General features: G+C 38.9%; 1 protein-coding gene across 3 annotated transcripts; it reads left to right on the top strand.

Annotated features, from left to right (window-relative positions):
- The first annotated feature begins 37 nt into the window (after positions 1–37).
- Positions 38–14,313, top strand: SASS6 (SAS-6 centriolar assembly protein). 3 transcript variants are annotated; one of them, XM_076337890.1, is made up of 18 exons: positions 57–140; positions 1,599–1,659; positions 3,512–3,591; positions 4,720–4,824; positions 5,777–5,948; positions 6,901–6,978; positions 7,981–8,100; positions 8,205–8,396; positions 8,605–8,799; positions 9,193–9,282; positions 9,376–9,555; positions 10,178–10,259; positions 10,724–10,833; positions 11,692–11,814; positions 12,140–12,228; positions 12,725–12,816; positions 12,919–13,021; positions 13,143–14,312. In XM_076337890.1, the coding sequence occupies exons 1-17, from the start codon at positions 73–75 to the stop codon at positions 13,002–13,004; spliced, it is 1,923 nt and encodes a 640-aa protein (XP_076194005.1). In that variant the 5' UTR covers positions 57–72; the 3' UTR covers positions 13,005–13,021; positions 13,143–14,312. The 3 variants fall into 3 exon arrangements, with proteins under 3 accessions (XP_076194007.1, XP_076194005.1, XP_076194006.1); XM_076337892.1 differs by having other exon boundaries at positions 38–140; positions 12,919–14,313; XM_076337891.1 differs by lacking the exon at positions 12,919–13,021.
- Positions 14,314–14,445: the final 132 nt, after the last annotated feature.

The following is a 14,445-nucleotide window of genomic DNA, read 5'->3' as shown; positions in this document are numbered from 1 at the left end:
TGCGCTCGCCTCCTCGGCTCCATCTTGAGGCTCCTCCTCCGCGGGAGCCCGGCGCCAAACTCGAAGCGCAAGATGGCGGCGGAGAGTATGTTCAACCGGCCGGTTTGTGTGCAAGTGAGGTGCCAGGGCTGCGAGGAGAGGTGAGGGGCTGGCGTGAACGGCGCGGCGGGCTCTGACTTGGTTTCCTCACCAGCTGCGCGGAAGGTTTATTGCATTCTTTAGGAGAAGGGCTGCCGAGCGGCAGGCTCTTTCCTCCTCTCTTTTCTTCCTGCCTTGTGCCCTAACAGCTGCTGGGCGAGAGGCGAGGCCCTGCGCGTAGTACGGGCGGTGTGCTTGAGTAGCCTTGTACTTGCTTTGGGGCTGCTTATGGGGGGACCCTCTGGGTTAGAGGGAAGGGGACTTGGTCGCAGCAAGGCTGGAGGTAGTCAGTGAGGGCTGGAGCGGCTGCGGCGGAGGCCTTGCCAGGCGAGAGGGAGCGGAGGGGGCACTGGTAGCGGCGAAAACACGCAGTGGCTTTACAGAAGCGCTTTAGGGGTACGGGGGCAAACGCGTCGCCCCTGCAGGCTACGTGAGGGTCGGGGTTTCCGCCTCGGCCCCGCGCGGGCCCTCGCAGCGCTGCAGGTCTGTCCGGCTGGCCGGGCCGGTGTTTGCGCGTCTCCCAGGCCGCAGCGGTTGCCCGGCGGGCAGGCCCGCCTCCTCTTCCTCCTCCTCCTCCTCGCGGTCTGAAGCCGGCCTCACCGCGGCCTCCTGGGGCATTTCAGCTCCCTCGTTACTGCCCCTGCGGCGTGGGCGAGCCCACACGTCCGTCCCGATCGGTTTCTGCCGAGGGATAAGTCCCCATCCCTGGAGGTATTTAAAAGACGAGTAGATGAGGCACTTAGGGACATGGTTTAGTGGGTGGTGGTGTTGGGTCGACGGTTGGACTCGATGATCTCAGAGGTCTTTTCCAACCTCAATGATTCTATGATTCTATGATAAGTCGATTTGGGAGCACCCGCGTGCGTGTGTGCGTGGCTTAGCACTGGTGTTTGGGAAAGCCCAGGAAATATTTTATGTGAAGTGTCTATTCAAAAGACAGTGAATTTCAGCAATATAGGTCCTATCTCGATTAGACGGTGTATGCAGGCGTTAGGGCTACTTTGGCTTGCCTGTATTAGAAGGCACAGAAAGGCTGATGTCTGTGGCTGTATTTTGTAATGCAAGTAACTTCTCAGATTACTCAACAAGAAGTAAATGAAGACAAGGTAGTGCTGTATAAGTGATTATCAAAAGTTTCAGCAATCGTTAATAAATTTCAGCAGGCTTTTCCAAAGGTTCTAGTTTCTGGACAGAGTTTCAAAACTTCTGCCTTGCTATTTAAAGTTTGGCGGATAACAAACAACAAAAAACCCTGAGCTGACTGAGGAGCTGTAATGATAACTGAAACTGTGGGGCTTTCAGATATCTTAGCAGTAGTCATCAATGGGAACTTTCTTGGTATTTCTGCCTAAATTTTTTTTTTCTAAACATCATCTGATTCCTGTAACGTGGCTGCGAATGCATGTTATTTGGAGAATGTTTTCTTGATTTGTTACTAAGTTTCATCTTTTTGTACACAGGAGATTAAATGTTCGAGTGAATATTGAGCTACTGTCAATTTCTAATCCTGTTCATAAAAAGGTTTGTGGATTAGTTATATTTGTGTCATTCATTAGGTCTTATCTGAATTTCAGTATATAAGAGGACAAATGGGCAAAGGAAAAGCAAAATAGGATTTTAGTATGTTTGTCACTTGACCTGATTTTATTTTTGATATAATTTCTTGAGTAATTTAGTTGGTTTGGTATGGTGGGTTTTTTTCCTAGCCTTTTTAGCCCTCTCTTTTAGTTTGGCTGTTCACAGGTCTTAGTAAACTTGCAAATTAAAAGTATTTGGAGACCCTCAGAGGAACCCGAGTTAGAGCTTAAGAGCAGTCTCGCTTTAAATATACTCAACACTTATTTAAGAATGTAGAGCAGCAGCTGTCTTTGCAAAGTCCTCATCTTAACTAGCAAAAATGACAACTTGTATGTGAATGTAACATTTTGCTTTTTATTGATAAGTGTGTTAGTCTTTGAATGTTTGGAATTCATCCAGTGGGAGTAGGAAGGAAGAAATGTACTAAATTTGCAGTGAAAAAATCTTCTTAGGAAAAATAGCAATGAGATTACTACTGGAGGTTATAAAATCTTTTTTGTATGTCTAATTTGTCACTTAAACTGTACATCCACCTACCATGATGTTAAGATTGGTCATTAGTTGGTTATAGTGTTACTGAGTAAAGATTTGTTTGTAAAGGAGTACGGCATTTTTTTGTAAGATTCTGCTAACTGTGACAATGATAATATTAAGTGTGAAGAAGCAGTTCAATTAAGAACTGTGTACCAAGTTGCAGCCTGTGTCGGCAGGAGCCTGGGAATCCAGTTGGGTACATCAGTGAGTGAGCAGTCTAAAAAGATAACTTCAAATGCTTGGATCGGTTAATGGGACATCAAACCAAGCAGGCATTCTTATACTACTCAACAACCCGCCCTAGTTGGTTTGGGGTGGCATTAGTTTTAACATAAGCTAGCTGCGCATGTAAATCCCTAAGTTTGTTCATACATCTCCAACTGAGAGTTTTGTTAGTGATACACTAATTCAGTAATTCAGTATCTGAATTACTGAAACTTGTTTCAGTTCTGTGTATGTGCATGTGCTATGGTCACACTTCAGTTATGTTGGAAGAGCTGTCAGCTTTCTACTTCCTTTCTTTCCTCTGCTAGGGAATATTATATTCTTCACACAGGTTTGAGCCTCGTTATAGAGAATGGGTGCCTGGGCCTAATGTGCCAGGTGTTTTGCATAACCCCAGCCTTGTAATGAAAGACTAACGTTTACAGAGAGGGCAGTTTTTCCAAAACACTATGTAGACCTCCAGCGAACAAATGAGTTTATTTTTAAAAGCTAAGCAGTGTAATGCTACAGTTTTCCTTAGAAGCTTACTGGACTTCAGCTGTATCCATTTTATGTTTGCTTTGCAAAGCTCAGTATTCCAATATATAAATTCTTCAGGTGGTGGTTTCTTAAACTTTTAGGAGCAGTATGCTCTGAAAAACTTCCAGTTATGGGAATGATGTGTTTGTGATCCATTACAGTGGACTGCTAGTGCTACACTCAATTTCACGATGGGGAAAAATAGCAAATAGTTTTCTTTCTGTATAATGATGAAGTCACCTTGAATTTTGAAACCTTTGCTGCTCAAAGTTGAAGGTTTTTACCTGGTTTATTTTTGTGAGAAATAGCTTTCCTGTTTTTCCCACTGGAATATGCGGAGTTGTGTTAAGCATTAATGTTTTCTACCTTCTGAATTAGCTGCCGCAATTCTATTTTATTTTTGGTTAAACAGTAAAAACATTAAATACAGTTTGCAATATTGGTTTACAATATTTAAACAGTCATTACAGGGTGGTTTATAGTATTTTAAATCATATTTAAACGTCTGTCTTTTCAGGATTTAGCTGTTCGATTGACTGATGATACTGATCCTTTTTTCCTTTATAACCTTGTCATATCTGAGGAAGATTTTCAAAGGTAAGTGAAATTATAACGTCTTGCCTGTGAAACATTTCTAAATGGCAAAAAAGAATGAAGGAATATTTTCAGCTTAGAATGGTCTATCTTAGAATTTAGGTTTTGGCATTTTTCACTTGTGGAGTTTTGTCAGTATTTTGGCAGTATTGTTCTCTTTGACCGGTTGGTGAAACAGCCAAGTACAGGAAAGTGATTGGCTCAAGATTATACAGATGCGTGACAGAATCCTGATGTTAAGTTCCCTGCATAGCTACAGTACCACAGTTTATATTACTACTTGCATCTTCTGTTTGTCGTAACTACTTCTTACAGACTACTGTATGTGTGTGAACTATTTCAAGAAATAATTGCAAGAGGAAAGTTGGTTTGCATGGACATGGATTCACAGATCTGAGCCTTTGTCTTATGGGTTTCTTGCATAGTAATTGTACTGTTGGGTCTCATTTTACTTTACTTGCTCAGAATTTGATCATCAAATTTGGGCACCAGGCATGAACAGTTGAGTTTCTGCTTTGTTGTTTGGGGGTTTTGTTTTTGTTTTTTCGTTTGTGGTGGTGGTGGTTTTTTTTTTTTTTGAGAGATGCGATCAGTGTGTGGATCAAAAGGTAAAAGTAAAGTAGTATTTGTAAAACAGATGTGCAAAAGTGTTTTGTTACACAAAGTATGACTGTGCAAACGCTGTTGCATGTCTGTTTCTGTCTTTGAGTTTACTGCGTCTATGGTGAAGGTGCACAATTAAATGAACAAGTAGGCAGATAAAGTCTTGATGACGGTTGAGTCTCCCCTTGTTGTCTTTTTTCTTCCATGTGCCCCTATCCAATAACATTACCACTCTGTGCTGTAAGGAAGACGTCTACTCAAAGGAGCACATTTGTTCTGCCACAATAACTTCGTTTTTTTTCTTAGTGTGGCCCATTTGCAAGAACTCTTGAAATCAAAATATCCTCTGGTGATTATTATCCAAGACGTGATCACATTTCTTCCGTGTTCAGGATTGAAAATAACATGCTAGCGAACTTTAATGACACGATCAGAATTAGTTCTTTCTACTAGTATAAACAAAATATAGGAAATAAATTACACTTCTATATATTGTTAATATTTTTTTTTTCCAATCTGTTTATGTAGTTTAAAATCCCAGCAAGGTCTCTTGGTAGACTTCTCTGCTTTCCCACAGAAATTTATAGATCTGCTTCAGCAATGCATTCAGGAACAGAACAAAGATATCCCAAGGTAGGTAATAAGTGAGTGCGATATTACTCTGTGTGTATGTGTTGAGGTCTTAAAATACTTGTCAGCCACTCGGACTGAGAAGAGTCAGTAGAACAAGAATAATTTAACCTTCCCTGGATGCATCAGGATATCAGTCAGTGGATGTTGCTGACAAAACCTAAGTCTCAGGAGGATGGAGCAGTCTAGTAATGGTCTCCTCATCTGAGTTGAAGCTGGCAAGCTTCACAAGCAGCAGAAGTGCAAGGATGCAGCACTGGTCCTTTTTTCTTTTTTTTTTTTTTTTTTTTTTTTCCCCCCCTAACAGTTTAACGCTAGGGAGCTAATCTGAATTTGATGGACCGAGGTGTAAATCATTCTGTTTCACAGGAGAAGGCAAAGTTATAAGGCATTCTGACAAGGATTTTCTGTCTTTCTTTTCAGTGTTCAGATATTAGCATGTGAGGGGGGAGACCTGAGGTCCACCCTTCCTTGTAGTGGCCTTTTCATATGTTATTTTTTGTTTGTGTGGGTACCGAGGAAAGCCCTGTCCGGAGTACCTAGCTCCACTCCAGTAGTCAGGCCATTTTCTGAAGTATGTACTGTGGGCTATGAATTTTATTAGCCTGTAGGATACCTAAAAGTCAGGAGCCTGTTTTCCTTTTGAATGTGATTACAAAGGCCTTACTTGGTTTTGGACTCCTAAGTCTAAGATGGGCTTCTGAAAATTTTACAAATAAAGAAACTGATTAGTTTTGTACGTTTCTTATTATAAGGTGCAAGCATTTTGGTTGATATTTGTAGTATTAACTACAACATAGGGATTGAATTTCATAGTTCTTTTTCAAACAAAACCTGGGCAGCCTTTTATTGCATGTATAACAATGTTTTTTATTTGAAAATAGCTTGTAGGATCTACAGGTAGTTTCAGGAAAAGAAATATGCTAAACATTTGGTTATTTTTGATTTTCCCTAGGTTTTTGCTGCAGCTAGTTTCTTCAGCATCTGTTCTAGATCACACACCTGTCTCTTTAAATGTGGTGGAGACCAACCCTTTTAAACATCTTACCCATCTCTCTCTAAAATTCCTACCAGGAAATGATGCAGAAATAAAGAAGTTTTTAGCCAGCTGTTTGAAATGCCTTAAGGTAAAATGAAGGCTTGTCATAGCTGCAAGTAGGCCTTGATGCTGTGTGTACTTAAGCATTCTTTTGGTCTTAATACTCCAAAAGTATGTACCAAATTGTATGCTCTGGTTTATTTTTTATTTTAGCGCATATATGTCATTGCATGCAGTTATTTGGGTGCATGTTATAAAACTAAACTGTTACTGTCACTCTAGCAATGAAAATACTACATGTATATTCAACCAAGTGCTGCCATTTGAACTGGCAGATCAGGTATTGTACACATGCAGTGCATGTAGTATGCAGCTGTTGAATGCTTCTGAATGCTTCAGTGTCTCATGCTTCATAGTCTTCTGCTGATTGCCAGATCAACGGCAAAAGTAAAATACTGTAAACTTTCAGTGTCTGCGTTCTGCCATTGGGTTTAGGAAAGCATGTGTGTGTATATAATTCTAAGCCTTTGCGGACTTCAAAGGGCTAGTAGCTATAAATTAAAATTGTAATGTTGATGCAGTTGGTAGCATGCTAGGTTTTATTTAATGCAAAATTAATGGTCTCCTAGTCTGACTGTTGTCTGTTTTCGGTTTCATAGCCTGGGATTTGTGTCTCCCCTATTGTGCTGTCATGTTTATAGCCGCCTAACCAGCCATTTTAATAATATAAATTTACAGTATTTAATTTGATTTGTTGTTCATGCAACTCCTTTGTAAACAAGTCTTTATGATAAGATACTATTTCCTTATAGGAACTTGGTAAGAATTTAATTCAGGGTTTTTACCTTGTGAGCTACTGCCTTTTTTTTTAAGTTTATTAATTATATCTTATTCAATATGAAATTTATTTAATAAGATGATTTTTCCACAAATATGATGGGTATGTGGCTGCTTAGGCAGGGTATGCTGATAAAATGGAAGCTAACTACTGCTTGTGTTTTGGGGGCTAAGGATTTGACTTGATGTCAATTTGTATGTAGGAAGACAAAACGATGTTGGAAGAAAAGCTTAGAAAAACTGAAGAGGATCTTACCAGACAACTGAGCTACACTCAACAGGTAATGTAAATTTTTAAAAAAAGCACAACTTACAACAGGAAAGTTAATCTGGAAAATGTACCTTCTTGTGGGCTGGTTGGTTAGCTGCTACCTGGTCAAGGTAATTGACTTGGGAGTGAGTGAAAAGAAGAAAAGTAGTCTACTGTAGCTTTTCTTAAGAATGAGTAAAGCATGCAACTGAAGAATAAAATTTAGTTCTTACAGTACTAAAACAGAATTTTACTTTATTTTGTACAGAGGTCTGGCTGTATATGCACACACAAATTATATACTCAATATATCACAGTGTGAAGATAAATATACTCTACATATTCCGTGAATGGTTGGAAATCCTTATATTTGGAAAAATTGTAAAACCGTGGTAAACAAATTGGAAGTCTTGGACTTCATGTTACTCTGCTGCTTTCTGATTTTTGCAGTCAGCCCAGTAATGACTTCACATTTGTGTTTCAGGAGCATGATTTGGGTCAAATTCTCGAATTATCAAGGTGACTTTTTTAACTATCAGGAAACCAAAAAATTCCATTAAAACTCCTATTATGGAGCTTTTTTGGAATGGAATACTTGTTTACTTCATCTTTGCAGTTTCAGTTGGAGTTAACTGGAATGTGTTTGCTGAACTGGAATGCAGAATTACAAATCAAAAAGAGGAAAAGATGGCTGCTGAGGAACTCCCCCCCCCCCCCCCCCCCCCCCCCCGAGCACTTTGTGTTATAAGGGTAGGGAACATCAGCAGACTGTTTTTTCACTCTTAAATAGTAGTTGAAAGAAAATACAATTGGAAATGAAGATTATTTTATCCACAGTGTCAGAAAGGTGCTCTTTAGCTTCTCAGTGCCTTACTTTCCTGTTTACAGAATGAACAGGTATTTTGGCATCTTGTGCTGAAATTTAGACTTTTCTTAATAATTCCATGTCCTTTTTAAGAAGTAACAGTAAAGAATCATTCAGCATTGACTGAAATGCTTAAATTTTTAAAACTTTACATGCTTTGCCAAACAGAGCTTGTCAGAGAAGAGCCGAGAACTAGACAAACTGAAAAATGAATGGACGTCATACACTACAGCTCTAACAAACAAACACACACAGGAGCTGACAAATGAGAAGGAAAGAGCTCTCCAGGTATGACAACAGAAAAGAATTAACAATATTCTTATATGTGAATAGTTTCTTGGCTTAATTTTCAGATTCATTGAATAACTGCTTAGTTTCTTTGCTTCTCATAGGCACAAGCTCAGTACCAACAACAGCATGAACAACAGAAAAAGGAATTAGAAAATTTGCATCAGAAAAGTATTCAACAGTTGCAGAACAGACTCTCAGAACTCGAGGTCATCAATAAAGATCTAACAGAAAGGAGATACAAAGGAGACTCCACAGTCAGGGAACTGAAAGCAAAGCTTTCTGGAATAGAAGATGTATGGCTTATTAATTTCCATAACTAAATTTACTATTTTTAGAGCATTAACACTGCCTGCCTATGCATGTAATAGAAAATACAGCATATTAAATTTGTTCAGCTCCTCTTCATTCCACGTTATGCTTACTATTTAGATATATCTGTTTAAATTACTATTACAGATTTTCTTTAAGAAAATAAAATAAAATTCCTTCCCAACGTTCTAGGAATGTCAAAGAGCAAAGCAGGAGGTGCTGTCACTGCGTCGGGAGAACACTACTCTGGATGCTGAATGCCATGAAAAAGAGAAGCTCGTTAATCAGCTACAGACACGGGTTGCTGTTCTGGAACAAGAGATCAAAGATAAAGATCAGCTAGTTATTAGAACAAAAGAAGTATTAGATGCGACACAAGAACAAAAGGTTCCTTCTAGTTTCAAAATAATTTTCTCTAAAGCTCTGTAGAACCTTCTTAATTGCAGTCTCTATAGATTAGCAGCTCACCAGTTTCTATGAATACAGCGAGTAAGCTTTCAAATGTAGTTAAAGATGCTAAAGTATGGCATCAAAAGTATGCTGGATTCAGTTTTACAACAGTCGCTACTGTTTTAGTATTGTGGTGCTGGAGTAAAGTTAGTGGTACTTTTTGTAAACAAAAAAAATGGATGAATTGAGATCCTATGTGATTTGACAGAAAAGCAAGGACTGAATTTCTTGTAAGGATTAGTTCTCAAAGAATTATTGAGGCTCTACCTGAAATCGTAAGCGATGTCTGTCACATATCTTTATTATAATATCTTTAATATTCTTTTAAAGGCGATACTGGAAGAGAGTACGGAGAAAAAACAAAGTCATATTGAAAAACTAGAGACAACAATCAAGTCACTGTCAGCTGAACTTCTTAAGGTTTGTTTGAATATGCCATTATCCTTATGAAATGTCTTCCTTATTTTTAGGTGTTTCTTTATTTTGAGAATATCCGATTTTTTTTTTTAATAGGCTAATGAAATTATCAAGAAGTTACAAGGAGACCTGAAAACTCTAATGAGTAAATTAAAATTGAAAAATACAGTAACAATTCAACAGGAAAAACTATTGGCAGAAAAAGAAGAGAGACTTCAAAAAGAGCAGAGGGAATTGCAGGAGACGGGACAGTCTCTTCGAATGAAAGAGCAGGAGGTACTGTGAGAGGTTAACCCTCTGTCCTGTAAATGCCATTGTACGTAGTGTGTTGGGTTTTGTTTTTTAACTTACTTATTTACAGCAGTAAGGTCTTAAATCTTTCCGTAGAATAGAATGTACTCTTTCTCAGTTAACACGTTTATTTAAATGTGTAATCAACTTTTCATTTTCTTTCATGTTAAACTGATTTGTAAGAGCCACCCTACATATGGAAGAAAACTAAAATTATATTAAGAGTACAAAGCAATATAATGGATGAGTCGACATGCTTTAGAGGGCATATTCCTGTGAAAGTTGGTGAAGGAGGCAAGAACAGGAACCGAGCGAACTACTTCTTCCATTAAGTATATTCCCGTGCTTAGAGTCCTTGCGTTATTTAGTCATAGAAAAATTAAGGTCAGAAAGGTTTCTGGCTGTCATCTTGTTGAAAACCTAGCTAAAAGTAGGGCTTCTTTTACAAGAATTATCATATTGCTGTTGTAAAAAAAACTGAGCTCAAACTTCTTAAATAATTTTAGAACAACTTCATAGATCCTTTTTTATTTATTTATATTTTTTCTTCAGTTTGTAATTAGTAGTAGCTTCTGATAGTGTTACAGTTATTATGGGAATATTGCAGGTTTGCAAGCTACAAGAACAGCTAGAAACTACCATACAAAAACTAGAAGAAAGTAAGCAGTTACTGAAAACCAATGAAAACGGTAGGTTTATACAATTTCATTTCTTCCTCTGTAAAGATGACAGTGATCTAGCTGCTGCTGAAAATTAGTGGAAGCAACTATATTGCTTTACTTGTGTTCTTTTTTTTTTGTGAAGAGCTGCGATTTATTGTCCTTTATGGAAAATAAGCTTCTGTCTGTAGTGGGTACGCAACAACCTAGAGCCGCAAGTAGAGAAGACTTCCTTTGCAGTTGGTGCTTGTGGTTGCTCGGAGTAGCGTGCGTGTGGGGGGCGAACTCTGGAGGAAGGAACAGAATGGCATGTAGGGGTGGAGGAAGCTTGAACAAAATGGCCTTTCATGACACTAGGACTTCTAGTGACGCTTGAGCTTAAGGAGGAAGAATACCCCCCCACGTGGTCACTTTTTTTGAGGAAGGGCTACTTGCTGTTTTAAACAGGTCAAGCTCACTTCCTACCTCTTAGAAGCTTTTTCTTCTCTCTTCAGTAATCACATGGTTAAACAAACAGCTGAATGAAATTCAGATGGCAAAGAAGCTAGAGACTTCTGCCAGTACACATGGTGGTGGTAGGACTGCCGTTTCACCTCATGGCATGGTAAGATACAACTATAAATAAGCTGGTTATGACGTAGCCATTATTTCCTGAAATGTATGGCCTTAAAGGGGGGAAAAAGAAAAGTGCTTTCATCTTCTTTGAGCCCTGTAGTTTCAGGTGAGCGTGGGTTTTGTTGTTTTGTTTCGTTTAGGGTTTTTTTTTAACAACATAATACCTTGTTGGGTGCTACTTGATGCCCTGGCCGCCTAAGTTGGAATTTTCTAAGCTCTTATTTATTAAAATACACAAAACAATGCAAAATTAGCTTGGAAAAGATGAAGTGCAGGGTGAAGGGGGGGGAAGGCGGCATTTTTGTGTGGTGAGGTTAACTCACATACTAATTATCCTTGTATAGGCTGAAAGTGTACTCTCAATACTCTTATTAGTCATATTTAGAAACATGAAAATAAGGGGTAACAAACATTACGTACTATTGTCGTTAATACCATAGCTTACTGGTTCTTATTCTTTGTTGTCTCTGTGTGTGCAGATGTCTCTTGTCACCTAGCAATTGATGAGCTGCTTACTCAGTAGTGAAAGGGCATATTCATGCAAAGAGGTCTCTGATTTTTAGCTAGATACATTTAATGTATTAGTCCTTTACAGGGTGTGTAGCTTATTATGAGCTTATAATTATTAGCTAAGAGTGGTCCACTCGTCTAACTTGTAAAAAGTTACGAGTTTTCTTTAGGAACGTGAATCTTGGAACAGTGATGTTTTCTTCCTGTCAGGAAGACTCAAATGAGCGTTAGCTTTGTAATTGTGGTTAGCTGTTAATTTTGGAATTTTGAATCTCTACAAACAATTACTTCAAGAATTGTTTTTCTCCTTTATGGATGTATTCTATTTCTCTTACAGCCTGACCGACCGTCCTTTCCCAGCTCAGGAATCAATCATCCTATTTCTCCTCTGTATGCCTTCCAGAACTTTCTGGAACAAGCACACAACAAAAATGTCAATTCACAATGTCCAGTACCAAAGGCAGGTGCTTTGACTTTTCTGTTTGGTTAAGAATGTGATAGCATAAAAATATCAAAGCTTAATGTTTTGAATATTTCTCAAAATGCGTGAGATATTTACTGTATATCCCAGTACTCCTGAACTCCCTGTCTTGAAGATTACCACTCTTAGTAACAGCTAATGCTTGTTTTTAGGTTGCTTATTCTTGCATGCTTTGCTGCACGGAAGTGCTATGCAAGGTACAGAAACGTTAATCCCTGCAAAGTTCACTCTCTGAATACACTTACCGGTGGACCATCACATCTGGAGTAGCTCTCTTTAACCTGCAACTCTTGTGTTTCTGCAGATTCAGTTTAACACACAGCTTTCTAAAATGAATCGATGTTCAGATGTTCAGACAGCGACTGCAACTAGTCATCCAGCAAATAAGGAGAAGTAAGTGTCATCATCTATTGCATTTTTAGTGGGGTTTTCAAATTATTATTTTATAAAGCCGTTTGTCTTCTATGTGTGTCTGGAACTGAGCAAAATGTTTCCAGTACCAAGCTAGTTCTGCGATCGGCCTTTCTGCATCAACATGTCCGTGAATTCAAAGTTGTGGCAGACTTAATCGGTCACTAAGCATGGTTTGTAGATAACAAGCGAGGAGCCATGCTTTCAGGAGCGGGTCCCAAGGAACAAACATTCATTGTCCCTCCTGGTGACAGGTCGAAGGCTATCAGGTGATGGGTCAGTCAAAAAATCAGTTCTAGACTGTTCTTAAGCTACTCAGTGATGGTTTATCTTTAAAGGATAAGGTTCACAGGAATGCAGTAGTTCTCCTTCAAGTTCAGATTTTTCTGAATGAGTCTGTATCCACACTTGTAGGTAGGTATGTAGCAGTGCATTAACAACCTTTGTTTTAATTTTTCATTGGCCGTTTTATTTCTAGTGGTGATAACCTGGGGCTGGAATCGAAGTATTTCAAGAAAAAAGATGACAGCATTCCTTTACGAGGCCTTAGTCAAAATGCACTTAACTCAGGTATGTATGGAAATAGTAAACCAAGACCTTATTTGACACGTACTTAAAGGGTATTAATAGTTAGGGTTCTATGAACAGTATCTCGTTTCTGCTGTTCTACAGAGTACCTGAAACCGTACTTACCAAAAAAAGCGCAACCGTCGCCAAAAGCTGCAGTAACGCCAGCCTCAGCTTATTTTCCTGGATAGTAGACAGGGTTCTTAAAGTAAGAGTCCTCTTTTAACCATTTGGGGGGGTTTTGGATGTCCTGTAATACAGCGTATTAGTGAAGTATCCATGTGAACTGACATGATTTTCTAAGTCTGAATCTGTTTGCTTTGAGAAAGGTATCTTGACTGACTTGGATGACTCTTCAGGATACTTGCGCCTGAAGAAAAGATAAAGCTTTAAGCAGCCTCAGCCTGAGTGGGAACAAGGCCGTAGTTAAGCCACTGGGGCTGCGCAGAATCTTCTCATGGTATATTGGAGCCCCGTAGTCTTCCTAAAAACCCACTTAATTCCTGTAACAAAAAAGTCAGTGCACTTGGCAAGTGTGGCTCTGTAACAGATGAAATGTAGACTCCCACATTCCCTGGGAGAGAACACTTCTCTACGACTACTTTTCTTGACTCCTTTCAGAGAAAGGATGATGCAACTAGAAAGTGCTGGAGACCAGGGTGATGCTGTCAATTTTAATAGTGGTCAAGCTCGTAAGTTAGCATGACTGCCTCATTAATCCTCCCTTACAGTTTTAATATTAAAAACCTGCTTAATTTTGGAACCAGCTTACTTGACTTGCATATAGACTTACAAATATATTTAATATTAAAGATGCTAAATTATTTCACTGAAGATATAAAATTATAATTTAAAACTCTTACTCTTGGCTACCCTAACTTTCCTATTAATCTGTCAGTATCATATTCCGCAGGCTACCATGCAAAAGACATTATAAGATGAAGTATCTGAACAGTTAACTATTGAAAGTATCACAACACCTGAAAGCTACTTTATTTTTACTCATCATACTTTACAACTGTACAGAAATGTAAGATACTCCTAATGTTCAAGTGGGCTGAGTCTGTTCAGCTTGTTCTACTACCTGGGCTCAAATGCTAGAATCACTAACAAATTCATTCTGTGCCACCTTTCATTTGGTGGCATGCAAGTATTTGCAATGTACAAAATGTTACACTTTTTTTTTAATGACTATTTACATACTTTTGTTGTTAAAGATACCTTTAAGTGCAGCCAGAGGATTGTATATTTAAGGAAGCGGATTGTTTTGCAGTGCAAAATGTGTGTATTTGTTTGTAAATCAGCACCATGTTAACCTATGTTCACTTGTTTTGGCATGTGTAAGTTTCAGTGGAAAATATTAAATGGTTTTTATCAAAAGCTCTGATTAGTAATGTTTGAAGACTACTAAACCAATGTCTCCACTGTACTGAAATGCTGAGATGAGGTAAGTGCTGGAAGGGTACTGTTTTATTCACCTTACCTTGTTCTGGAGCTTTCTTCCCAGCTTATTCATTTCCCCACGCAAGGCAGTGCTACGGAACCAGCACTACGATGCATGTACAATCCCCAGATGGCAGCCACCCCCTGTTCTAAGGTCTGTGCTTACGCTACTATTTCTAGTTAAGTTTT

The sequence above is a fragment of the Aptenodytes patagonicus genome, chromosome 5 (assembly GCF_965638725.1).
Source record: "Aptenodytes patagonicus chromosome 5, bAptPat1.pri.cur, whole genome shotgun sequence".
In the NCBI taxonomy this organism is placed as follows: domain Eukaryota; kingdom Metazoa; phylum Chordata; class Aves; order Sphenisciformes; family Spheniscidae; genus Aptenodytes; species Aptenodytes patagonicus.
This window is presented reverse-complemented; position numbering and strand designations above follow the sequence as displayed.